Source organism: Miniopterus natalensis, chromosome 14 (assembly GCF_054644295.1).
Source record: "Miniopterus natalensis isolate mMinNat1 chromosome 14, mMinNat1.hap1, whole genome shotgun sequence".
Classification (NCBI taxonomy): domain Eukaryota; kingdom Metazoa; phylum Chordata; class Mammalia; order Chiroptera; family Miniopteridae; genus Miniopterus; species Miniopterus natalensis.
This window is the reverse complement of record NC_142094.1, coordinates 17291168-17318923: the sequence shown is the minus strand read 5'-3', so window position 1 is coordinate 17318923 and position 27756 is coordinate 17291168. Positions and strand designations below refer to the sequence as shown.

Genomic DNA, 27756 nt, shown 5'->3' with positions numbered 1-27756 from the left:
GGCTTAGTGTAGACTGAAAAGAAATTTTAAGAATTAATCGTCCTCTAAACACACACCACGCCCGCACACACAATTTATCATGTCCAAGGACAGCTAATCCTAGGAAGAATTAACAGCACAATTCACAAAAAAAGCAACGTGAAACCAGATATGTTGCAGAGAAAGTTAAGTATTACACAGTAAGACTCTAAAACAAAATAAAGAAGTTAATAAATAAATAAATCTTAATTACATCCCAGTGAGGAAGCCAAGTAGAGGACAAGTGTGGCCACTTACTCAGGTATGAGGCCTTGGCAGACAGATAGGCTAAATACACTCATTGTCTTGGTCTTTAAGGAAGACATTAGGAAGATTCTCACTTGGACCTGACAGGCGGGTGGTAGGAGATCAGATAATGGTAAGTGAACAGGATGTCCCGGGCCGGATTGATAATGTAGATGGTGATAAGTCACAGGAACCAGAACATTTGCCTTCACTCCTTAGGGGAACTCTTGGTTGAAACTGGGTATCTCTGACAAAATACTTAACCCGTCACTAGCAACAAGCCACTGGGCCAGAGGACCCCTACTGGCCAGCCTGAGCCTCCTTCATAAAGGTATTGGTTATAAAGTTAGCATGGATTTGTTAAACAAACCCCAGCGCACCAGAAACTATAGAAAGCGTGCCTTGAAGGTTAAGTGGAACAAATTAAGGGCAAATTTAAAAAATTCATTACCCTAAAGATGTGGGCTAAAAATATAAATAGATTCCCCAAATTTTAAATCCATTCGTAGTTAACGTATCCAATGGGGGAGCTAGGCTTTCAGGGGCAATGACTTGGGGCCCTAGCGTGAGGACCTTTGAAAGTGACATTGCTGGAGGAATGAACAGGTGCTCCCCCATATTTCCCGGCACCTCTGGGCTGGGCCTCTTTTGTAACTGCTATGTACCAGTAGCTCCTCTCTCTCTTGTTCAGCTTTCTCACTTTCAGTCTTGGCTTTAAAAGCCCCAGGCGGGGGGGCAGCTAGTCACTGTGCCTGGGATGTATCGTCACTGTTTCAGTCTCGTCGCTCTTCTTTCAGTAGGGACCGAGTACAGTGCATTCTGCCAGACCAAGAAACAGACACTGTACCTGCCCAGGGCAAGCGAGAGGGTGAGCTCACTCCCCACCTTTGGCTTCCAGAACCACTAAGTGTTCTCAAGGGATCGAATGTTGCCGAAGCCCCATCCCATCTCCCTCCACCCTGACAGGACTGCCTTTCCCCGTGGAAATGCTGATGTATTCTCTGCGTAGGACACGGGGGACACTGGGGAAGGAAGCAATTTCTGTAAACAAGAATCCATTTATAGATTTCCTTTTCCATCTGCCCCCAATAAAAAATGAGCGAAGGCTTTGTGACCCCTCGAACGGGAGATAATATATAAAAATCTCCGAGGAAAGCATCATTGTGCTGTTTATTATGAGCTAAAGGGGACAAGGATCTGCGACTTGGAAGGTAAGTGCACAGAGATGACACTAGAGAATGGGGAACATGTGCTTAAGTCTGTCCCTATTTTAAATGAGAAAAATAGAGGATGGAGAGCCTTGCTATTTCCAGGTCATGCGCTTAGTGAATTCCAACACCGATGCTGGATATCACATGGCCAAATGCAGAGAGCTACCCCCAAACAGTGACGAGTTGGTCCCGGACAGAAACAACACAGTAACACAACCCCAGGAGGGAAATGTGTTTTCAGTTACACCAGGGCCAGGCCAGGCCTCTCCCACAGGCTCTTCCTAAATGGCAACTTGGCAGTGGGCTTAGTTGGGCTGGAGGGGCGTCCTTGGCTGCAGAGGTAAGGCCTTTCAGGGTCTTGAGGGAAGTTGGACAGAAGTTCTTTCTCCCTGCTGGTAATAACACTGGAGAATCAGCGTCATATCCATTTTATTAATTTTCCTGACAGGTGGCTCTCGTTTCCATGCAGGCACCGCAAAATCAAAACATACGCATGTCAAGTGCCCCATGTGCAGCGGGGCCCTGCCAAGGCCGTGTTACATCAGCACAAGGAAGCGGGGTCCAGGTCCTCAGACCGCGGGCCTGGTCCTGTGGGCAACTCCCTACTGGGAGCAACCAGCAGGGCTGGGTTGAACGAACCAGAGACACTTGCTTGGCGACAGTTCTTGATCCTGGGTCCGGGCTCCTTGTGTTGAATAGAAGAGCCCTGGGAGACAGGAGCTTACATCTGGCTTTGGGACTTGTCTCTAGGTCCAACCACAGGGACCACCCCTGCCGCCTCCATTTTGCCTGCATTCTGTCCCCTCCAGGCAGGGGACTGGCAGCCTGGACGAAAGGAGCCTTTTAACGGAATGCAATGTCCTTACTCCGAGCTGGGTCTGAGCCAGGACTTCAGTGAAGTGGAGGTCTTCGGGCACATAGAGACTAGAAGAATTTTTTTAATCAAGACATCCATTGCTAAAGTGATTGAAGGGACTCCAAGAAATCTGTTCTTATCCATAGAGGAATGTTAACTATTAATTGGCCAAATAATGTAAATGAGGTGGGTACCGCAGGTAAGGACCTAGAAAAATACCTTGTTCTAAGCCCAACAACCCATGGAGGCTCAAGACAAGTACTGACATGGAGTTAGCCCATCACCTGCATCCCCACTCTCCCCGCCCGTCCCTCTCACCGCATCCAGGGCTGTTTCCTCAACTCCACCAAGACCGCACCTCTGGCAGTGGATACCGCAACAATGGCAATGAAGGTAGAAAGCTCCCACCTCTGACTTCAGAGCTTTAGGCTCCCTTTGTGGGACCTCCTGGTGACTCACTAACTTCCCACCTCAACCAGTACCGATTCAGGAAGGAGGCTGTGAATAAGTGAGTAACAGGGAGGGCAATGCATGCCCCGATCTTGAGCTAATGGCCTCCAATGCCAAATCAGAGGGACCCAAAGCAGACAGGTTTTACTGTACTGGCCTGCCACCTTGACTGGTGAGGCTAAGAATGATCCGAGGATAAGAGCTGGTGTTATCATTGCCCTGAGCTCCAACGGTCCTCCAAGTGGGAGCCTGGACCCTCAACCCAATGTCCTGGAAACATGCCTGGCCTGGCCTATGAGGACAGAGTTGGGTAGAGCAGGCAGGGGCCACGTGAGGGTGGCTGCCCAGTGAGCTCTGCAGTGTGAACCGGCTGACAAGGAGATGAGCTTATCCAGACTGCCTGTCTCACGGCGTAAAGGGCGCCGCTGCCGAGGACTCAGTTCATCGTTTCACTCTCCATTCAAATAACCGTGGCATGTCAGCCCTGCTGGCCTCCTTGATTGTGCAGAAATAAATAAATGAATTATGTTGTTGGGGTTTGGGCTTCAGCACAAACACATGGTCTGCATTTATCCGCACAGTGAGAGGTCCACCAGCCACTTGATGTAAAAGAGCAAAATGATAATTCTTTTCTTTAGGCGCTCTGGTGCCATATGGAATGTATATAAATCATATTTTTGTTTTAACAGCGGAGGCTTTGTTGATAGATAAACATGTGGTTTATCTAAAAAAAGAGAGGATTGTGCTTTGAACAATCATTTAATGGCCGTGGATGTGCCAAATAAAAATAAAAACATAATTTTGAAAGAAGTTGGCCTCTTGCCCAAATCTGTAACAAGGAATTTCTCCTTAACCAACATGGTTAAAGCCACTCGATCTGTTTTGAGTTTAAGCTGTGCTCTCTACTCAACCCCACGACAAATTGAATCCGAGGCTAATGTGCTCTAATAGGACAAGACGTTACCTTTATGAATGACCTCATGGAGAAGAGGTTGGCGAGCATGGTGGAGAGGCCCTGAGCCAGGCAGCTCTGGGCTATGAACCCCAGCTTCAGCTCCGCGAGGCAGATTGCATCATCGCCCTCTTTCCAATTCCAGCTTGGGATGTTTAGCAGATGGGCCTGTGGAAAGAAAGCAGTTATGAGACCTTACTTTGTTAAATGTTCAATTGTTTAAAATCTCCTCTGGGAAATGCATTGCCCAACTGAGCAGGGTCATCCAGACTTGTCCTTCCTTTCCTTGCCTGGGTCCGTACTTGGTGTTTCACTCAACTCTCCTCTTTGTCAAACTTCAATGTCTCTGGAACATTACTTCTATACTTACCAAGCCAGAGGCCTCCCCTGGGTTTGTCCTACAGCTAAATAGAGTCCAGAGGGAAATTCCTCTTGTGACATTGGCCCATGCTACTAAGATGTCTGGCTAGGTTGGTCATAAACTGGCTCCTGAAATAGACTCTAATACTATCCAATGCCTGTGTATTTTAGATTCCTTTTTTATCTCTCTATTTCTTTTTTATGTAGTATTTCTACCCAATACTACAGGTAAGTGGTTCCCAAGCTTGAGAGGGCATCAGAACCACCTGGAAAGTTTGAACAAAAACACTGCTGGCCTTTCCCTCACAGTTTCTGATTCCATGGGTGTGGGGTGAGGCTGGAGAATCTGCATTTCTAAAAAGCGCCAGGTGATGCTGAGCTGCTGAGCTGGGGACCACACTTTGAGCAGCACTGCCCTAAATCATCAGGCAAATCACGGTGTGGACATGTTACAATCTGTTGCAGATGGACGGATCCCGTTCAACAGTTAGGTCAGCCACTGAGATCAGGGCCCAGAGGCACGCTCAGCCCATTACGTTTAAGTGGCACGAAGCAGAGTCATAGATGATACACTGGATGAAAGAAACAAGATTCAGAAAGTTCTCCAGAGTCAGAAAAACGGGCAAGAAAACCAACCAGAAAAGATTTAAAAGGCCTTAATGTCAAGTACAGCATTTAGGTTAAGAAAAATCAATTATATAAATTCAAAATGAGAAGACCTAACTTGGCAGCAGACATGAGGAAAAAGAAAAAAGAAAACTTAAGTGTGTGGGTAACTAAAACCCAAAGAGAGGCCAACCGTGTGACAAATTGCAGAGAAAGCCAATGCCTGCTTGTTAGAAATGGTCTCCAGATCAAGGGGAACAAAGGTTCCATGCTGATGTGAACGGGTCAGGCTAGTTGCAGAGAACCTGATCCAGTTTAACAGTCAGATGGAGGAAGGGAAGCTGATCCTCTGAAAAACTTCCAGAGGGAAAATGATAAGCACAGAGAGAGATGTGGGTTCTGGAGACAATGCTTTCTCACGGACAATTCCGAGAGCCAGCAGCATGGCCTGAAGAAGGGCCGCGCTTTGGTGGAGATAGGACGGCTACCTCTGGACACCCGGGTCCTGCTGTGATAAAGAGAGTAGACTTGCTTTGCTCTGGTGCAGGGGGCAGAATTGGGGCTGCTGCCTGGAGTATGTTACAAGAAATCAGTGATTTGGGGCTTGTTTGTTAAAGGAAATTTCTAAGGGTATAATTTGTCTAGCAAATGGAGAAGCCTGCCTCCAATGCAAGGTCTTTGTCCCTAAAACTCAGTAAGTGTCCAAGTCTCAGCAGAAAGACCCCTTGCTCTGCATGGCAGAGAACCCTCTAGGTCTGTTAATGCCAAGACTCCAGGGCCCTGAAGTGACTATTTTTCTTCAAATAGGAGGAGTCCCAAGAAGGCTTCCCTTCACTTTAGGGACAATATAAACAGTTGTACTAGAAGGAGATAGAAGACTTCATCGTGGAAACAAAGGGTGGTCCTAAGGCTCCATGCTCTGCTTTGAGAAATCCACTCTTGTGAAATTCCTTCTTGCAAAATCCAGCTCTGTGACAATTGCGTGTGTCCTAACCCAGCGGAGTCTACTCCTGGGAGAGATGACAGCATCCTTCCCGATGACAGCACTGTTAAAACAGTCCCGTGTGTGGGCCTTGGCAGATGGCAGTTTCCATCAATCTGAGTATCAGAGACCTTCCGCCATCATCGCCTTGATCCAGCAACTAGCCCCACCCTTTACCCCACTCTTCTCCCTACTCTTCACTGGCCTAAGACGACTTTCCCCTCCACTTCCTTGACATCGCAGAGAGTAACAGCCGTCTAAGCAAAGAAATATTCATTTGCATTGTCATCTAAGAATGAGGAGAATTTAATTCTAAGTAACAAACAATTAAATCAGCAAGTGTGAAAGGAGATGTGGGTGGTCTAAGTCTCAGTCAGACACTACATAACCTTCACGGCACCTTCAAACAAAACATTTCCAAGAGGGCCTCTCACATCCTCAGGTGCCATCCAAGGTATAAAGTCCAGGCTTTTAGGCCTGGGGTCCCTCATGTGCCCATCTGGTTTGAGTTCCTTAGATATAGTTTACACGTTTACATAGGAGGGGCACTGGTTTCATTTCTCGGGCTTCCTTTCTTGGCCCCATATCTTCTGCAATCATGGGGCAGGGGCCGCAAGGGATGGGCCAAAGCCTGGGACCAGAGACTTCTGTGCACCTGAAACAAAGAGAGGAGACTGACCCAGAAACTCAGGCTCTTTGTTTCTGGCAACTCTGTCCTTCCTCCTCTGAGGGCAGTTGGGGCCCAGTGAGAAAGGCCAGCACTGCTTCACAGAATCCAGAGGCAAATCCTTCTAACCTGGAGAAGGAGACTTGCTGAGCAGAGTCTAGCAGGCCGGGGCCTGGCTTCTGTATGGGGCCACTCCTTGTCTCACGAAGAAGGAATGTAGGACAGATCATCCTGGGAAACCAGGAGAGATGAATTCTAGTCCCTGTTCCATCTCTCACAACACTGGGGGAGCCACCATGAGGACAAAGAAGGTCACGTCAGAGAAAACACCTCAACACTACTGCCCAAGGGTGAGGGTTTATAGTGAGAAAGCTCAAAGGACATGCATGTCCATCAGGCCATCAGGACTTGGCTTCCAGGTCAGAGAAAAAGACATCTTTCACTGCAATCTGATGGGGGGAGGGGAATCTAGTAATAGCCAAATCATCAGGAGTGACACTTTTCCAAGGTGTCCTAAGCCATCTTTCCTTGAAGAGATTCAAGACATTTACACTCAAATCAGAAAATTTCCTGGGCCATAGCCTGTCCATACTCAGAGATGGCTAGGCTGCAAGTGTTTCTCTCCACAGATTCTAAACACATCCACTTTGGAGAATGTCAATCCTTCTGTGAGGCCTAAGCCGAGGAGCCACAGTTTGGTTCAATGAGTTGTGGCTCTATGTAAAGAGGAGGTGGTAGTTGGCAGTTCTGTCTCTTAGCTCACTGGCTGCCAAGTGACCACAATTTGTACCCTCCAGAGCGGCTCTGTCTGAGTCAGAGCCTAGAGCCCCAGTCTGAAGTCACACCAGGACGCCGAAATGCACAGATGGTCAATGAGATAATGGATGTCAAAACTCTTTCAAAACCATAAAGTATGACACAAATGTCTGAGATTATTATGATGACAATCTCGGGACCAGTTTTACATGGAGACATAACAAGAAAGCAGCCCAGCCAGGCGTGGCTCAGCGGTTGAGCATTGACCTAGGATCCAGGAGATCAGGGTTCGAGTCCCGGTCAGGGCACATGTCCAGGTTGCGGGCTCGATCCCCAGTCGGGGGCGTGCAGGAGGCAGCCGATCAATGACTCTCTCATCATTGACGTTTCTCTCTCTCTCTCCTTCCCCCTTCCTCTCTCTGAAATCAATAAAAATATAGTTTAAAAAAACAAACAAACAAGAAAATAGGCAGCTTTCCTATACCCCTCTAGGTCCTAGGATACCACCATCATTTGGTCACTGGGGATTTAAATTCTTTGTTTTATGTATGGTGTCCAATTATGGAATTAACTATCCCTTGGAGTATGTTGATAGTGACATAAGTTAACACTCACGTACCAGGTTCTTTCCTGAAAGTGAGTATTAATGGGTAGAGATCTCTGGTAAAAAGAAAATGCCAAGAGAGGAAGAAAAATAATATTGTCTGGAGGGCGAACGCCACACTGAAAGGATAGGTAGGAAACAGCAAAATTATAAAGCAGGGTGAAGAATGCCTATTTGCAAGTCTACAAGGAATAAAATAACTAATAACGACCGGTCCACTTCCTATTTTCTCCAGAAGAAAGGAAGGACATGTGAGAGAAAATAGCCCCTTTCAAAGTTGCTGTGTCCCTTGCCCCCGTCCTAATCTTCCAGGGGCAAAGTCTCATAGTGATTTTTTTGCCAAACTCTAAAACCCAAATAGACTCGAGTGACTCTAAACAAAACGTGTTTTAGCCCAGCCGGGCATGGCTCAGCGGTTGAGCGTCGACCTAGGATCCAGGCAACCGGGGTTCGATTCCCGGTCAGGGCACATGCCCGGGTTGCAGGCTCGATCCCCAGTCGGGGGCGGCAGGAGGCAGCCGATCAATGACTCTCTCATCATTGATGTTTCTGTCTCTCTCTCTCCCTCTCCTTTCCTCTCTCTGAAATCAACAAAGATATATTAAAAAAAAAAAAAAAGTGTTTTAAGCAAATAATCATGGATCTGTTGATGTCTTCTTCACCGTTGTTTCTGAATAGCTACAATGCAGAAGGTTGTGAAAGACACTGAGCTTGCTGACATCATGTGAATACTGACCAGGTGCCATCTGGACCCTGGGCCTGTTGAGCTACTCTGAGTTTGACAGGAATCTCATAGCTGCAACTCTCCTTAATTTCTTGAAGATGCTACATCAGCACTCACTGGAAGCAGAAAGGCAGAAACTGACATCCCTTTGTAAACATACAACATTAATTTTCCTATTCAATCTGAATTCAGCCAACAATCTAAACAACAGCTTCAAGCTCTCTCACACTAAAGACAATTTCAAATCTCAAATGGAAGAAGGAAAGGTCGCTGCCTCAGGAGCCATCACGGGCCACAGCCTTGGTGAGAAAATTCACCTCATTCTACAAGGGCTGCTTTAAAAACTTCTCCAAATTGATGCTTGTGAGTTACCAACATCCTCACTTCATCTCTTCAGTGTCCTTGGGTTTTCCAGAGACAAGCAGGACACTGTGACCTTGGGTGCCCACCACCAAGCCCGCCGGCTGCAGCGACACTTTCTGCGGTGGAACCACCTGCCGAGGGTTGGGCCACGGTTGGCACTGGGCAGCAGACCCGAGTGGTAGCCCAGTCACCGACAGCAGGCTCCACTCCACAACAGCCTCTGATGGGCTTCCACACAGCAAAATGGGGACGCACATGCCAGCAATTAAGAAATAATGGCATGGCACTGGCTCATTTGGCAGAGCAGGGTCTTCTCTAGGTCACCTGACTGCCTATTTCGTAGGGAATATGACCTGTAAGATGGGACACACGCTCACTCAAAACCCAGCAGGGAGTTATTTTGTTCAGACAGGACACCTGGTTCCAGGTACTGCACAGCCTCCGGTTTCTAAGCCTCATTAAGGGGATGACTGGTTCCACATCAAACAGAGAAAGGTGCCACCTTCCCTCCCCCAAAGCTGTTTTCCTGGGAGTTTAACGACCATTCAAGTGGAGGAGCCATTGCCTTTCAATGAGACTGGACTCTGGGAAACAACACAGACTCCAACATTGGTTTTCTTTCCAATCCCTGTTGTAAACTATGACACTAGGAAAATTCCTTTATGTTGAATCTCTAGATAGCCAACTATTTTCCTGAATTCAACCATGTGATTCTCATCTTGAATTTGAGAATGTCATGCTCCGCATCCTCCTCCCAACACGTGTTCTGTTTCCCCAAGGTCACCTGGTCTTGGATAGAAAAGTCCTGTTTGGGACACTCTAAACTTTGAGGACTAAACCCTTGAGGGAACAAAATAGGACTTCTCCTTCGCTATATCCATGTGGAGTTAAGGGGTCAGGCAGAGTGTTGGCCACCTAGTAGGTGTTCAGTAAACACCAACTGAAGAAGTTAGTGCAGCACATAATGGAAGTTGTTGCAATGGGATCTAAGAATGCATCAATATTTCTGAACCCGGAGGTCCGACAGATGCTCCTGAATGAATCAGTATGTGAAGGAGCTTCCATCCAGTGACCAACTGCAAACAAGGTTGGACTGAAGAAGTGTCCCAAGGAGGCCTGTCCTCACCACCCTCTTTACCCAGGCCTCTGGATCGCATTATGTTGCACATGTGTGTGTGTGTGTGTGCATGCACTCATGTGTGTTTGGCTGCATGGTGAGGGAGGAGAGACTGGGCCCCCACCGGCATCTCTGGGGAGCCTGGGGTAGGCTCTCCTTGTCCTACCTTGTTGTGATACTGCAGCATCTGAGTGATGATTCTTATCTTCGGGTGGTAGTTCTTTATGGAGATTACTCTGAAAAAGAAAAAAAAAAATCAAAGCTGAGGCAGGGTTTGCCTTACCCTTGGAGTCTGATGGGAAGATTAATTTGATTACAACCAAATGGAGTGACTGTGGGCCCAGCAGCCAAGGCCATCCTGAGGGGTTGCAGGCACTGGGCCAAGTTAAACTGTGTTTCCGTCACCATACCCCATGGTAATGTGAAAAAGAAACCACAGCATAGCCACAGACTGTCCTGGGCCTAAGAGAAGAGAGGCCTGCAGTGCCTTGGAGGTGGACGGTATGTGAGTATGTGTACTGGGGGTCAGGGGTTCTGGAGCAAGTGCCAAGGCTTGATTCCTATACAGGCATCTGAAGAAAGCAAGCTCCATTCATGGGGCCGAGGGAGGCTTCCACTCTCATGCCCTGGGGAAGAGCCTAGAAACAATCTGCTGTGAGTCCAATTCTCCGAGTTAATAATTTGGGACAGCAATGACCATCCCAACAAGCAACCTGACAAATGATTCTAACTGTCACACACATGGCCACTCACAAAAACGATTTCTAAGCAGGGCTCCTAGGACGGGATCAATAGCTCAGCATTCAATAGCTAATAGCACCTAAATGATGACTTTGATGCTGTTAGAATAAAGGGCAAGGCCTTTCAGAGGTCACGATCTAGGGGGAAATCCCTACGAACTGCCCTCAGTCCACACTCAGTACCAGCTACTACCTCCCCCTCCCTCCCGTTCCCGTGACAATCACTGTGCTAAAAGGGGAGGGGCAGGGAGCAGAGGGATCGAAACACCTGGACTCCAGCCCCAGCTATTGCACTAACGAACTGGGTGACCTTCAGGAAATCCCTGGTCTCTCTGTGACTGTTTCCTCATCTGGACATTGGGGGCAACAGTACCTGCTTTATTTATTTCACAGGCCTGGTATGAGCAGCAGAAGGAAAGACCAGATGTGAAAATGCTTTGAAATCATTAAAAGCTCTCTCCACGTGTAAGTTATGGTTTTTGTCATTACCGACTCTGTCAGAGGTGACATTGTACATTTCCTTCTGTGACAAGGAAGGCCAGAGAATGGAATTCCACAGAAAGGCCCACCTCCTGAGCCTAATCAGTAATGCAAGTGCATTTATTGTGACCACCCCCACAAACTCCCCACCAAGAAACGCTAAGCCTCATGCCTTTTTCATGCAGAGATGGAGAAAGGCAGCCAGGGAGCAGCCATGTCTGAAAAGCTACGCCTTGTGAATTTAGGAAACGGATCACACATAAGCCTCTCCTGCACAAGTTCACCCTGGGCTTCTGCACTTGAAGGATTTCATTTTCTTTTTGAGAAAGTGTTGTGTTGGCCCATGCTTATAACTCAAGGACTTGGAGCCTCTGTCAGCCTCCGAATTCAGTTCACAGCATCAGCCAGTTCTCTGCATTAGCTCATTTCAAATGGATCTTTGACATTTTAATTTCAAACGGGGCAGATTGGTCTCATTAAATTAAGGAGGAAGGAGGATTATACAAATAAGGGAAAGACAGAGCCCATTTTTAACCCTGAACCTCCCATTTCCTTTTGCTGCCTGGGCCTTGGTTCTGATTCTGGTTGATGGATGGCTCAATTACATTTCTGACACTCCCTTTGTTCGGTAATCTTTATGCCTTAGCATCATGTCTATCACCCTGGTAACCTATATGTCTTCATATTAACTCTACCACAGTCAGGGCTTATATAAAATATCGTGATGAAGAGAAATGCCCATTTCCAAGCTATAATCATTTCAATTAGTCACTTCTGAAGGGAAAAAAGGCAATGCCAGCCTCAAATTTGTCTGTGGGGTCAACACATTAAGCTTCACCTCCTTTTGATATTTTGGATGAAATTTTGAAGACAATCAGACCTAGTTCTTTAAAGTCTACATTTATATCACTTCAAATGATACAGAAACATGGCAAAGGATTGAAATCTTAGTTCAAGGAGAGGGCAGACTGACCCACCTGAAGCTGAGGCTGTTGTGGTCACCTTCCAGCTGTGACTCGTTAGGGGATGGCCCCAGGTGTGGGAGCATGTCCTCACCACCACCTCCCCGCAGCCTGGCAAGCCCGATGCTTACAAGAGCTCATGCATCAACTTCCTTAAAACGACTGCACTAATCATGTTGCCAAAGGAAAGCGAGTGGAAAGAGAACATTGCGCCAGATGTTGCTTGCCAGACACAAGGACCAGATGCTGAGGGGAGGCCCTGCTCATCCGAAAGGCATGGAGGAATTCCCCCACCTCACTGATGGGAACACTCCTGTCACTTGGGTCCACTGATTAAAGGCACAGAAAGGGGATGGGAGCACTGTGATTATGCAAAGGCAACTTCCCAGCCCTCCGCCCGGGCGAATTCCCAGGACACAGTAACCAAGCTGCAGGGAGAAGGGAATCTTTGTCTAGATCCAGAAGATGGCTGTTTGCAATTAGCAAGAGTTCCTGGGAACGTAGTGGGAGTGAAATGTTTTCTCTTAGTTCATGTCTTCTCCAGAAGGTTCTCCTTATTAGTCCATCCCAGCTCTCTTAACTACTCTGCGATTTATGCTGCAGCAGAGATTTCAAAAGGGCTTTAACTATCTGGAGCAAAATATCTGAACTTTTTAGGCATTTCATAGTCACAAGATGTCTGGAATATGAGTCTATGAAAAGAACAAAAACAGAACAGTTTTCTTCTGAAAGAGAAAGGACCAGAAGTTGGGCATAGAAGGGCCTCAAACAGGCTTAGCCCATTTGCAAGAAGGGTACTGGGAAGTGTTCTCCAAAGAGTGGCCCCCGTCCCAGGAGATGTTCTGTAAAAACAGGGGCAGGGGGCAGGCTTGAAGTCAAATAGGTGTAAGAAATTCTCTATAGCACATTATCTTAAAAATTCATATTAGCATTAAAAGCACTGAGAAAGCTTTCAGTGAACAAAAGTATTTCATTTGGGGAGACTGGTTGAAACAAACTAATTGGTGAGCTCCTCTTTGTGGGTGAAATTAGTCAATGTGCTATAGTATAGACACACTTGGAAAGCTCTAACACTGGGCTACTCAGCTGGGCACTGTTGACATTTGGGGCCAGAGAATTCTCGGCTGTGGCAGCTGGCCTTTGCATTATAGGATATTGAGCAGCGTTACCGGTCTCTAACCACCAGTAAGCCGGACGTGAGCAGAACGATCCCCTCGTTATGACAACCAAGAACGTCTCCAGATATTTCAAAATGTCTCCTGAGAGATAAAATCACTCCCAGTTAAGGTATCTCAGGTCCATCCCCCCTTAGGAACCATGGCACCTTATTTCAGGCCCAGGCCCGTCTAAATGTATCTTTCTTTTTTTCCGGTCCTTCAAGGATCTCAAAGTGAAGACCTAGGGCTCCCATCTTCCACGGGTGAACTTCATGTGGACGATGCCTCGTGTCAGTACCCTCCACACCCACCACAGCCTCAGAGGCCCCCAGGCCTATGCAGGTGGCAAGTTGTGGGGCAGCTAATGGGGGAGATGGTGCTCTGCAGAGGACCCAAAGGGGCAGCAAGCGAGCGGGCCTCAGGGCACCAAGCCCAGAGCCTTCCCTTCCCCACCCCCCGAGGTTACCTCATGATGTTGGAGGCATCTTCAGCGTCGGGGTCAGCGCAGTACTTATTGGCAAGGATGAGGCACGCGTCTGCTGACTCTATCTAAGACACGGAAAGGAAAAGCACAGAGCACACACGCATAAACAGCCATGCTTGGTGGCAGTCTCTCTCTATTAACAGCTTTGGGGAACCTGGTGCTTTGCAAAAAAAAAAATTAAAGAATCCTAAGAGATGATAGTTTCTGTCTAAAATGTAAGTTGTAAGTTCTTGTTATGATATAAATAATTCATCTTATTGCTGTTGGGAGGGAGCATGTACCTTGGTAATTATACTGTTTATTTTGCATAGTCTTACCTATGAACTTTCCAGATTTCTTTAAATAACAATTAACTAAGACTTTCAATCCTCCCCAGCCCAGCCTACCTTCCCCACCATCTGCACCATCATCCTAAATTTTCCAGGTGGGAAATGGAGTTAGGTGGGCTAAACACCCCCTCATAGGTTACCAAGATAACTGAGGAGTTGGGGATTCAGTAATTTAGACTCCAAAATCCTTCCTCGAACTTTTTCACATCTTAATTGGGGAATAAAAGGAAATGAGAGCCCTGAATCAGGTAACAGCTCAGCACTGCTTAGTATTCAATTGGCATTCAGATATTCAAAAGTCAGCAGATCTATATGTATGAAATGATGTGTTACAGACGATCTCACGCTATAACCTACCGACTTATCTAAACATGAGCCCCAAATAATTTATTCCTTTGAGGGGTTCATGAGTTGTGCTAATAACTGCTTACATCGAAATTAGGTCCAAGAACAATAACTATTCCTCTAAGTTCTCACAGGCTTTCACATTAGCCATAACTTGGTTCATGTCTGGGTAAACGTACAGTGAACTGGACTCTGTAGGAATTCTCACGCTGGCTCAGGCCTCAGGCCTGCAATCTGTCCTACTTGGCATGTTGTACTTAGCAGACCCTCCATGCGTTTGCTGGGAGGGCATGGCTTCCTCCACGGTATGTCAGTGTCTCTGGTTTTCTTTAATAATCCAAAAAATTTACCCAAGTCCTTTTAGCTTATTCATGTTTTCCAATTACATTACTTACTGAATGATGTGATGACCACAGTTAGCATTTAGACGTCAATGGGTTCACTATTTCAACATATACGCATTGGCATGCAAACACTGAGCGTGCTTACAAAATCAGTATGTAATGAGTGAAGTAGCAGATGCCATCTGGCTGTGCCCATTCCCTTATAAGCCTCAGGTGTGCTTCCTAAGAAGATTCTGCCTTGGAAGATTCTGGAAAGAAAGACTAGCCCATTACCAAATACCTGTATGTTTAGTTTTACACCGCAATCTTTGGTGGGGGGGAGAAGAAACCTCAAAATGTTTTATGGCTTGGTGAAGTTTTATTTTATATTTTAGCCTTACTGTTCCTTTCTGATATAAATAATAGATTTCAGAGCTATGTTGAGTCCAATTTAAGTATTCAAGATGGGAACAGCTTGATGATTATGTTGTTTGTGAGACTATGGGGTCCGTGAACTGGTCTACTTCCTTTAGCAATGCTGACACTGAGGGAGCTAGCAGAGCAAGTCTCATGTTCCAACAGCTTCAAGTGCGGAATCCTCACAGGTGGTCCAGCAGGAGCCAGCAGAACCAAGCCCTGGGACCAATGGAAGGGTGACGTCAAGGTTGGAGGTATCTGACTTATCTCATTAGGGGTTGGGAGGTGGCTCTTAGCCATCCTGGGAGGCAGGTCTCCTCAGCACAGAGTCAGGCATCCCCTCTTAGATGGAGTAAAAGCAGAAGTCGCTCCTTCTTACCTTGACTCTCGCAAGATCGTGTGGATTGAGGACTGAACCCTGATAAAATTCCACCTGAGTAAAATGTCGTTTGAACAGAGCTTCAAGCTCCAGGTTGGGGGAAATGCTGTGGAGGGAGAGAAGAAACAGCCATTAGTACGACAGATGCAAACACTTCAGCCTCCGTGGCCGCCTTCTCACGGCTCCACAGAGGGAGACCTGGGAAGAGGCTTTCGCCTTCCAAGCAGCTCCCTTTCTTGCCATAAATAAAAGGCTTGCACTCAAGAGAGGTAAAACCCCAGCCTAAAAGAACCAAAACCGGCACCAAGGTGAAATAAATAGACCCAGACTTTTACAAATGTCTTCAATTCCACGGTGAACGGAATTCCTATTTTATGAACAGGGAAACTGAGGCTGTAATTAGCCAAAGGTCCCCCTGGCAGGGCCTCCTGCTGTTCCTCCATCAAAAGCCTTTTCCCTGCTTTTCCTCCTCATGGACCCATCCCCCCAAATGCCACCTCTGAGCAGCCACACCCAGACTTCATTTACTCTCAGTACTGGTCTTGATTCACAGGTATGTACACTGTCCATAATTCTTAGGGCTGATCTGTAAAGACAACTTTCCCGTTGGATGACAAAGATTAAAACACTGATTGACCTACTCATTCATTCATTAATTCTGCAGAGGCAAACAGACCGACTCTCTATATGGTACTATACCAGGCACTAGGAGGAGATGATATTTAGTTAGAACCTACTAGGTGCCAAGGACTGTGCTAACCAACACTTGACTAACATTTATTAAATCTACCGAGTCATAATAATTTTTAATATTCTGAGCATTTACTGCATGGCAGACACCATTCTAAACACTTGACAAGTATTAACAACTCATGTAAACCTCAAAACAACCCTAGAGAAAGGTATGTTATTGACACAAAGCTTCAAGAGGTTAATTAACTGGGCCACGTACTATGATGCTGATGCTAGCAGATGCTGGGACACAGGGGAATCCTAACAATGGAAACATTAGAAGCCCATCTGTTGATCAGACTAAAGCTATGGGTGAGAGAAAAGCAGTGCCTGTGCCAACCTGACCAGTCTTCCAGACCCAGCACAGTCGTGTTTCCTTCCTGAAGGCTTCCCTAGTAATGCAAGAAGCGGTGGTCTCTCCCTGGTACAGATGCCCCAAGCCAGTCTGATTACACTGACTGCAGTCAGTTAACGTAGGATCGATGTGCTCTGATGTTGCATATGTGCTCATCTTGAAATGTCCAACCAACAGGAGGGCAGAACCTGCACACTATACATCTCTTGAACCTTCTAAAATGCTCAGCAGAAGGCAGGCGCCACAGCGGGCAATCAGTGGCTAGCACTGAATTAATCTGTGGGTTCTGCTCCTGGGCCCATGGCCTGACCGGTCTTTTCAGAACCTGGAGAAGTCAGTACCAAGAAGAAAAATGCTTGTGCTCAAACATGATGACCAGTTTGGTATTCTGTGAACAAATGCCCGAAGGAAGAAGATGCACAGAATGGGAGCTTGGAGGGAAAACCACCTCAGTGGGCTCTCAGAGCAAGACTGAGTCCTGGGCGGTCAATGCCATATGGAGCCAACAGCAACACGTAAGCTTTGTTCCTCTGGCAACTCACCGCTATGACTGGCCCCTGGATGGCCCCGTCCCCATAAAAGACAACGGATCAACCCATGTCAACATGGTTGAGCACCTCAACCCTCCATCCCTATGGCAGACTACCTTTTACTCAAAAGGGGATGAGACAAAGCTTAAAATCTCAACAACACTGAGCAGAGGGGAGACATCCTGCTTTCCTCACCTGTAAGACAAACATATTAAGACCTAACTTCTAAACCAATTATGTGACCTAATGTATTGTGTCTTTCACAATAACAGCTAACATTCATTGAGCAGCTACTGCACGCCTGCTTCTGCTCCGCATGCATTACATGGATCACATCTTTTCATTCCCACCACAGCCCAAGGAGGTAGGTAGAAGCCATGATGATGTCCCCGTCTTATGGATGTGGAAACTGAGGCCCAGAGAGGTTAAGTAACATGTTCAGCAAGTCATTGGTTGAGTCAAAATTCAGATCAGTTATTCTGGGTCTAGAGCATGTACTTTTCCTCCCTCTGCTGATTAAAGGTGGGGCTGTACACACGGTGACCAGCGAGCACAGCCACCCCCACTGGAGGTTTCTGGGAACCACAGTTGTTGTTATCCTCGTATACTCTGCTTCCTGTTACGTTCGTGTCTTCCTTGATCGCTGTGTCCCCCCTGCACTCATAAAGTGCCCACACCACACCGCTCATTCCATGCCAGACACTGTGGACGTGCCCAGCTCACACAGATCCAGACAGCTGAGGGGCCAGGATGGCGTGTGTGAGCCCTGATCAACTCCACTGTTATTTGTCAGAATTGCCTTCACAGAGGCAGGTGCCTGCGTTGCCTCCCTTCCCGTTGGTTTTCAGGGTCCTCTCCAACGAGGGCAGGAGGGATCATGACTCATTCAACTCTGCCCCACCCTCATGTCGCCCCCAAACCACCACTCCTGCAGACACTCGGGGTGCCCCCTCGGGATGTACTGCTGGGTGGAGGGTCTCAGAACCACAAGGGCCTCTTACTTGTGAAGAAAGACGATCTCCACGTTGACATCGTCCCGGTCCTTGTGCAGAAAGTCCTTCAGGAAGTTGGAGACGCTCTCAAGAGTGATGTGTCCACAGACCACAATGTGCCTGAATGGGAGAGGCCAGTTAGAGGTGGCGGCCCAGGCCCCCGGGCCCAGCAGGACAGAGGAAGCGCAGCCACAGGAAAGCATCATCTCCCCCCGAGGCCCCCACGAAAGCCCAGCTCCCCTCCCCAGAGGGCTGCGAGCAAAGCGGCGGTGCTGGCAGGTGCTCAGCGACTCCTCGACGCGAAAGGCATATGGCTTCTCACCTGATGCTGCACGAAATCCTATTAAAAGCCCAACCGTTTGGCCAAGTGGTTTTATGCATTTAACAATAAGTGACATTATGCTTGCGCTTAAATGCTGCATTATCAAGTCCCTTGCAGATTCATATCTCTCCCTTTCTGCCCACAAAGCGCCCTCCCGGGAGATTTACTGAATGAGTCTTGGTTTATGACATAGAGCTTATCAGGTAATGAGGTAACAAATCTTGCCGAGACGAGGATTTTGTGGGTAAGAAAGCGAACTTCTATCAGGGTGGCTAATGTGCGGCTTGACACGTTATGGGCTCTGCTGGCCATAAGCAGTAAAAAGGAAAATTTTGCATTTTTCCGCCATAACTCCTCCGACAATGGGGGCATGTAACACTTTACAGTAAGTGAGCATTACTCAGGCTAAATGGGGATGGGACGCCTATGGAATCGGAGATCAGCCACGGATCTGTGTCCCCAGACAGCTGCTTCCTTAGGGCGCCCCGTGTTTCTCTGAGAGCCAAAGGAATCGGCCTCCAGGTGGGGAGAAGCTGGGAAGAGTGGAGGCTGGCACTGTTTGCCTTGTCCCTGGGGGTCTGGACTTCTGTTTCTAGAGATGGCAGCTCCCCCTGGAAAGAGGAACCCCTCTTCCAGAACTGTTGGAATGAGAGTCCCCTCAACAACTCTGGGCTCCTGGGCCAAGCTGACTTTGATACCAGGCTCTACTGTGCCCACTTGTATCGGCCACACGGTGCTCGATCAGGTCTCAGCACTCGGGTGGAAGAGTGAGCGCCAGGGCCAAGCATCGGGACGGGCTGTGCAGATGAAACCCGCTGGCTTGAGTAAAGAGGTTGCTGCAAGGGCGCAGCCCAGGTCCCCGTGCCCCTTGGGCTGACGGTGACAGAGGCCGACTCCCTGGTGGGCTGTGAGGCATGGGCAGGTGGCGAACACGAAGCACAGCCGTTCCACGGGGAACATGTAAAATGGCCAGGTCCCTGGCACTTCATAATCGCTCTGTGCGCATTCCAGTAGGGCGGAGAGCGCACTGGCTGGAGGCAGCCCGTAATCGGAGGCATGATGCTCACTTCTGCAGCGTTCCATTAGATGCCATTACGAGAGCCTGCCCTTTCCTTGTAATTTGGCGCTTGACTAAGTGGGTGAGAATAATGCAGTAAACTCATTGGTGAAGGGATAATGATGCAGAACAGAGAGTAAATCAATAATACGCACGGAGCAGTTAATAATATCACCATTATGGACTGTTATTGTTACGGAGCTGCACTCAGCCACCGGCACGCAGAGGCCGTCCCGGGAGGGGACAGCGTCCGTGCCTTCCGCAGACAAGATGTTTGAACAGGATCACGGGGCTCCCTGCCGGGTTGAGGGAAGTCCCTTGGCCACCCACCCAAATTTTATGTTCAAAACCCATGTGACTAGCGCCTTCCTAAAATGCACAGTATGCCAGAATGCACAATGTAACTGAAACACTTGGGTGATATACATTTTTATCACTCCATCCCTTAAAATGTTTCTTGAGGCACGTGCTCATTTATATAGAAACACAGGCTGCACGTGGATTTGCGTGATCTGAATAAGACTTCTCATTTTGAACTTGCCAAGTGTGTTCAGAAAGTGACTGAGAAACAAGATCTCCCTCCTGACCCCTCCACAAATGACAGTGGGACAGCTTGGGGCAATTCTGATTCTTTCTACCCACAAAGTTCCCTGATGGAAAACAAGACCAGCGTGATCCAGCGTAAGGGCCCCTTCAGAGGACTGACGCTGGTTCCACCAGGATATGAAGGCAGCCAGATTTGCGTCCCTGCCCTGCCACCGTGGATGTGTGATCCCTGGCAAGCTTCTTATCCCCATTCAATAGATGAGGGAACTGAGAGGTTAATACCCCAGCCAGCCTCCTGCCCCGGGCTCTGCAAAGCGCACCGTCCTATGCCAGCATAAGCCTGGTTATTATTCAAGGCTGGACTCGAATCAATGAGAGGGCCAGGGAGATGCCTGCACATTCATCCTTCCTATCCTGTACGCAAAGCACTGAATGAACATCTGCCAGCATCCCCTCTTCCTCTTCAAAAGCCATTCATCTCTGGGACAGATGTATGAGAAGTGGAAGGGAAGGAGATGAGTTCAGCCTCTCACCCTTGAATCAAAGGCTCACTCAGCTGATTTATTCGGCCTTAGAAAGAGTCAGGGTTCTCTTAGTTGAAAATGTGCTGGGTACATATAAAATATATTCCAATGCAATCAATATTATCCCTTAAGCCTTTAATTAGCTTTCACTTCTCTTAAGAAGTAGACAAATGTTGGCAGGAGAGAGAGGGGGAAAAAAAAGATTGACTTTTCTCATTTGGTGTTAGCTGTCCAATACCATTCTAGACAATTTAAAATATATGTCTGTTAGCTACAGCATGATTTCTGGGGTAGAGAACAGTCTTTATCAAAAAGGGAGGGGAAAAAAATCTTCCTTCAACATAATTGGTATTTTTGCTCAGAAAAAGCGAGATTGATTGAAAGCAGATTGCCTCTCTGCCCAGGGAGAGTTATTAGGTGCATTATCATGGCAACCTTGGGGAACCCATATTGTTCCAATCTGTCCTGTATCTGATCTGAAGATTTACGGCTTCCCCCTTTTGTGCCAATAATCATTTCCCTCTATTTTGTTTTCCATACATTGGAAGTTATCAGGGAACCCACATATTGAAAATGTTTGAATGCAGTTAGAATTGATGGATGGGGAGAAGCTGCCTCTCCTAACTCAGCATCTGCATTAGAAGGTCGGCTCCTGCCAGCCCATGTCCCAGGGAGCGCCCAGGGGGAGAGCCCAGGGCCCTGCCGGAGTGCGAAGGATGGATGGTGAAAGGGGAAAATTTATTTCCCAAAAGTATTTTCAGGAGTTGAAAATTCCGGGGGAAGGATGTTATTGTGGGGAGAAGAGAAGCTGAGTTTCCTGTATCTTCAACAATTGAAAATATAACTGAAAATGCTCAGGGATTGAGAGCAGAGTGACGGTGCTCACAGTGCATGGTTTGAATAATGCCAGAAAGATCTTCAGCCAAAATTATCTGTCAGGTTCTGCGACACCTACAAATATACCATGTGAGATTCTTTTTAATAGTCCTGTGTTAGCTCAGCTCAGACACTAGTAACTAAAGAGTCTTAGGTAAGGTGCCCATTCTGCATTTTACAATTGTGAAGTCAGAGTCTCTTAGGGGCTGGAGCTAGTACCTGACTCATGAGGTTACCCTGAGGATTTACTTAAACAGATAATACCTGTGAAGGGCGTAGGAAAAGGTCTGGCCCATCATAAACATTAAATGGTAGGATTCATGGGATATCTGTAAATCAGTACGTAACAGATACAAAATACTCTGTGGCCCATGTATATCACCTAATCCTCAAACAACCCTGTGTTCCTATTATCTGCATCTTTTCAGATAACCTCTCTGAACCTCAATTTCCTTAAGGGATGTGCCTGAGATCCCACAGCAAGTAAGAGTGATTTGCCCAGGTAGTGGCCCGGTCTCTGACCTAATTCTCACTGAGAAGAAAGCAGTGATATGGAAAAGGTTCAGGCTTTGGTATTTCAGCTCTGCTCCCTCATGACAGGCAGGGCTGGACCAACAGGAGATCCCAGGACACACAATGGAGGGGTGACAGAGGGTCCTCGCTGGGCCAGGAGAGAGGCTTAGTGAGAGGACTGGGGTAGACAGAGATAAACCCCACCTAAAGCACCAGAGATGCATGTGGTCAGCCAGGCCAGAGGCTCAAGACAGCCAAGGCTGAGAGACAGCAGGAATTCTAAACCAGGTTTCAACTTAAGCCACACAATTTGGCCAACCAGAGGCTGTGAAATGATGCAGACGTCCACTTTAGATGCTATATGCCTTGTCCAGCTCAGGACTTTCCCCAGGACCCGGAGGAGAACAGAGATCTAGATGGTTCACTGACAAGGGAGAGTATTTAGGAGAGCTACCCTGTGAAAGCAGCTGATGCCGTTTCCATCCGCTGGTCCAGATCTGAACATTTTTAGACTACTGGAGACCGTAATGACTGACTTTTAGGGGGCCTGGCCACCTGGTTTGTGAAGGTGGCCAACAAACCTAAATTAATAACCATTTCTTCTTTGGTGTACTTTTTGTTTCTTAAAGTTTTGTTTAGTTCTGGGAACAAATCTTTGTTAGGATAAACTAATGTCAGTAACTAGGATTGAAAGATCCATCTCAGATGCATGAGGAAGCATCTGAGATGTCAAAACAGTAGCAGATGGCATCTTGTGGAGGAGTCACTCATCCAGCGCAGCACACCTGGCTGGTCTGGGGCAAGGGCTCCATAAGCACGGGCTGGGTGAACCCGCGGCGGGAACACTGGTGGGCCACACAGCAAGCGTGGCATCGAGGGGTTGAGTGTGACTAATCAGAATGAGAATAATGCTTGACTGTTATGGATGCTATCAGGGCTCACCAGGAAACGATCAATCGCTTAGTTCATGGGTCTCTTCACTAAATCTGTATTGGTGTCATGAACCAGATCTTCACCTTCAGAATGAAATCCCACACACTATCCTCAATCGCTCTGCTCCCCGCTTGGAAATGGGCCAGGTGGGCCAGGAGAGCCCCAGTGGAGTTGGAAGGCTGGGTTTCAGAGCTCAAAGCCACTGGTGCTTCTGAACGGACAGCTTAGGGGAGCTGACTGAGGCAGGAGGCATCAGAGAAGGGTGGGGGGGCCACCAGACAAAGCTTTTCAAGGCCCTCCAGGGAACGATGCACCCAGAGCCAGTGGGGATGAGTTTAGTTTAGCTCAATGAGAACAAAAACCTACACACTTTAAAAATGACTCAAGCAGTGCTGCTTAGAGCCAGCAGCCTTTGAAAAGGGACTGTGACAGTGATGGGCTCTCTTGCACTTCTCACATGTTATCTCTGGGTCAGAATTGTCTTGGCAAATGTACCGTCTAGTGCCTGCATCATTCTGATGTGGACCCTGAGGTCCAAAGACTCAGTGTCAAGTGAGTGCCAGAGCAAGGGCAGACCTGCCCCCGTGGGTTGGCGCCTTCTGCACAGAGGAAGCAACTGGTGCCACTGGAAGGAGCTGCAGTCCTACGTGACCTGGGACCGGTCACTATAAAATGAAGAGGCCCAGACTCTGATGAGTCCCCCACGGGGTTCCAGTTCTCTGGCCCCGCCCCAGTTCACGGATCATCTATCTTGTCCAGGTGCCTGCAACAGCGTCCTAATTCCAATCCCTGCTTACTCTCCCCACAACTCCCACCCCCAACCCCACCCCAGAAAAGCTAAGGGGCAAGGACAGAGGCAGATCCAACTGCACTGGGCCCCGGCAGGGCAGGGAGGCCCGACATCTCTCTTTAGCAGAGCCTGACTCTCAGAAGACAATGTAAAATGCACAGCTCCGGGCTGTTTATTTTTAAAGATACTATATCCATTTTTACTGGAACAAGTATAAAGAACTTAAAAAACCCATAGCTATCCTGTCACAATAAATCATACAGAGTAAATTGAAAATCCTATACAGCTTTTCCTGAATACATTGTGCTCGCTTTGTCAAAGAGCTAGATGAAATGTGGCATATATTGATCTCGATGTCTCTGTAAAACTATAATATTTATATCAAATACATATGCTAGAACCTCTTGTCTTTCTGCTGAGCCTTCTAGTCATGTTTCTCTCATCCCACCTTCCCCCAGCGCTGCCCACCGTTGGTAGCTGCTGACTTGATGGGAATGCATTTTAAGAAGGAGTTGTCAAAGGAATTCAACAGCGTTTTATCATGTAGAGAGCAGGGTGGGGTGGCAAGAGACCCCACAACCCACATCACAGAGGTCACACTTTAAAGGTACTGCCCGAAGGGGGGAAGGCTAAATCAGCTCCTGCCTTCCCAAGTCCTCCTGCGCTGACAGCCCGTCCCAAAAAGTCCCCATGTGGGGAGATGGTCCTCTATAAACAAAGGTAAGTCCAGGTGGGTGTGCCCCATCCTTCCACCGCACCCTGGGACCCAGCTCAGGACCCCCGGAGCTGTCTGGGCTTTCGAGAACTATCTGTCGACCCAGGGACTGGTGGGCCAAGAGTGTGTGGCTAGGTGACCCCATTCTGTGAGAATTAAGAAGCAATTGAACAGTTAACTGCAAGCCTGTCCAAGCAGTGACCGATTCTGCCACCTCAGACCCAGGACCCTGTTCCAAGTATGTGCGAGAACAGTACATGTAAAAAAGACAGACGTGAAACCAAAACAATTGCGAGCGTACATCATCCCAAACCCTGTTTTAACCATTTCCTGTTAAAACAAAAGAAAAAACAAAGGCAGGCAAACAAAAACCAAAACAACCCAAGGAGGTTAAGCGATAAGGTCATTCCCAGGGAGGGCCACATCCAGGACTTTGCCAAGTGCAGAGGAAGGAAATGTGTCTCCCTCCTGGTGAGGAAAGGAATGAGGTAATCATCTGCCCCAGCTGGCGACAGGGCTGCTTCCCTAAGGGGGCAGGAGGTTGATGACATCCCAACAGCGCAGCAAGGGCACCTCTGGAAAACAGCCCCAAGGTCAGAGGACAGACTGCTGGTCACCCCAGGAACAGACTGGGGTGTCCTGACCAGACCAGAACTTTCCGCATGAGGAGGGTGCATCTTCCCTATGCAGGTGGTCAGGACCTGACCAGCCCGAGGGCCCTGTGCCTGCACCTCCACCGTCCCAGGCCAGGCCTCACAGTTAGAGCGTGCCCAAGGAGGGGTTCCACATCTTCGTAGCTGGCTGCCTAGTGGGTGTTTCAGTCCAAGTCTTAACACTCAGTTCTGGGAACTCAGTGTGGGAGACATGGGATTTTTTTGCGTGTTCAGCAAGCACCCTCCCTTCTGTCAGCAGCGCCTCATTTTTAATTTGGAGAGACACTCCTCCCCAACCAGGTACAGCCCTGGGCCCTTGAATCAAGATTCCCTGCCCCAGCTTTTCAGTCTCTCACGTAATTCTCTCAATAACCCACGATGCAGATATTGCCACCACTGTTTGGTTTCTTTCTCTCTACTCCTTTCCTTACTTCTTTCCCAGAAAAGGAATCACACAGTCCTCTTAAGTGAGCGATGCCATAACTGCCGACTCTCACAAACTGCGCCTCCTTGTCTCTCCCCCCAAACCCCTCACTCCTCCGCATTTCATTCATCCCACTACTGCAGACTTAAAGGCTCTGGCCATTTTTAAGTGAGCCTGTCTTCCCTTGACCTGACTCTTCCATCCTGGCCAGCTCTCTGCTCTTACAGAGGGACCAGGGCACTGAACAGACATTTCCTCCATTCAAGTCAAGGCGGCTTTGCCTCTCTCCACTTGGTATTGCTGTTTCTCAACAGGAGGGACCAAGAGAAGATTAAGGTAAAAGTCAGCTACCCCTTTGGGGATGAAGGTGAAACAGAGAATGAGCCCAAAAAGAAACGGTTCTTAATTTTGCCGTGGAGGGGAGGCGTTTAGCTGATTTGCAAATGGAGCCTTCCCTCCCTAACACCCCTAGTAAATCACGCCTCAAGGCCCTAGAGCATGCGCTGTCGGACTTGGCCCTCCCATAATGACAATCGAGTTGACACCTCCTGGCCTTGTGGCCTTGTTCCCCAGCCACACCCAAGGGCGTTGCCCCAGCCAGGGTGCTCTGCTCACCTGCCAGGCCGAGAGGAAGCAACACACCTGCACAGCCTGGAGGCCTCCAGCAGGCCTTGCACACACGGGAACTGGGAGCTATCCACAGGGCGGCACCAGCAGCTCCACATCCTCCCAGATCTCCCTGGACCCCTCTTCCACTGGATCCATCAGTAGATCCATCAGTTACTTAGGGCACAAGTAACCTTTGCCCTAAGCTGCTCTAATGGGTACATCTAACAATGGGAATGAGCAAATGTTTTCTAGAGCATTCCTTCTAAAATGCTTGTAGCCTTCATATTGCTTTATACCTTCATGATTTCGCTGCATAAAATTCTTGCCAAAATAGCATTTCACTGGGATGATGTTCCTATGTAATCAAGCTTCTGTTTAGCTGCCACTGGCTTCTTGAATGATTCTGACTGGTTGCTGTCTGAGGTACACTCCAGAATAGCAAGCATCGCATTTTCCAGCTCATCCTTTTAATCACAGCACGTAGCACAGTGCCAGGAACATGGCCGGGGCTCAAATAATTGTTAACTGAGCAAATATGATGAGAGCTTTCCTAAATTTGTTCTGTATACTAACTGACATTGGCCTTCAAGGTCACCGGCCAAGGTCATAAAACCCCTCACAGAGATGAGCATGCACGCATCGCTGAACTGCCTCCGTGTCCCCTTGTTGAGAAGGTATAGGGAGGGGATGTAAGGTTGCTTTGACTGGCCACTGGTACCCACATTGGGAGCAGTCCCTATGGTTCTGGGGGTGGGAACAGGCCATTGTTATGCGACACCAGTACTAGATGTAGAGGCTGGATCCCTGAGAGTCACAGAATCGAGTTTCCACGAGTTTCACATCGAATTAGCCCTTACAGATTTTTAATAAAAAGAGACAGTGGACTTGGCCAGTTAGAAAGTTTCCTGGTTTATTTTCAGAGTACATTGGCAGCATCTATGGGATGAACCCCAAATCTACTCAGAGCCACTGTGCATAGCTCTGGAAGGACTTCCGGCAGAATGAATGACAGAGCCAGGAGACGGGAAGCACAGTGCGGCTTAGTCTCCGAGGGCCGAGTTGGTTCTTTAGATTCAAAATCTACCCAGCAAGGATTCATCCAATCAAATGCCAAGCTGAAGAGAAAGAGTCTTCAGGGGTTATAATTAGAAAAGTCATATTCAGAATTCTTTTCTTTTTTAATGGAAGAAAGAGTATTTGAGAGCAAAACCTAGGCTTAAATATGACTTTTTATTTTTTTAGAAGCACAGTTCATCTCCCACCTACATTTCTATTCTTGTTTTCAGGACAATAGCTGGAACATTTTGATAAGTGTGTGGAAGGGAAGAGAGACAGCAGGAAAGTGTGTGTGTGTGGGGGGGAGCTTTCATTCCATTAGTATTATCAGGAAATTGATTTAATATGCATCCAAGTCTCTTTAAATAGAGCTCCAAGTTTGAAAGGGACTGAAGATGTGGCTTATAAGAATCCAAAGCAGATGCGAAGAAAGAAGCGCCCACATCCACACCCACCAAGGCCCCTCTCATAGGAAAAAAAGACCTGGCACATTACATTATACGATACAGCATCTAATTGACACTTGCCTTTGGTATCTGTCCCTCGGCACTGAATTTCAGAAGTAGTCAAGGGGTCACTGTTCCAAAGTATTAGGGCAATC

General features: G+C 47.8%; 1 protein-coding gene across 5 annotated transcripts in view; it reads right to left on the bottom strand.

Moving 5' to 3' along the window:
• The window catches only part of KCNMA1 (potassium calcium-activated channel subfamily M alpha 1), a 661836-nt gene that overhangs the window by 177690 nt on the left and 456390 nt on the right, over positions 1–27756 (bottom strand). For all 5 annotated transcript variants that reach the window (XM_087824300.1, XM_087824299.1, XM_087824298.1 and 2 more), the window contains exons 10-14: positions 18147–18257; positions 15529–15634; positions 13718–13800; positions 10079–10148; positions 3746–3901 (exon numbers count right to left, since the gene is read on the bottom strand). In XM_087824300.1, coding sequence (XP_087680426.1) covers positions 3746–3901; positions 10079–10148; positions 13718–13800; positions 15529–15634; positions 18147–18257 — 526 coding nt within the window. The remainder of the gene's footprint in view (positions 1–3745; positions 3902–10078; positions 10149–13717; positions 13801–15528; positions 15635–18146; positions 18258–27756) is intronic.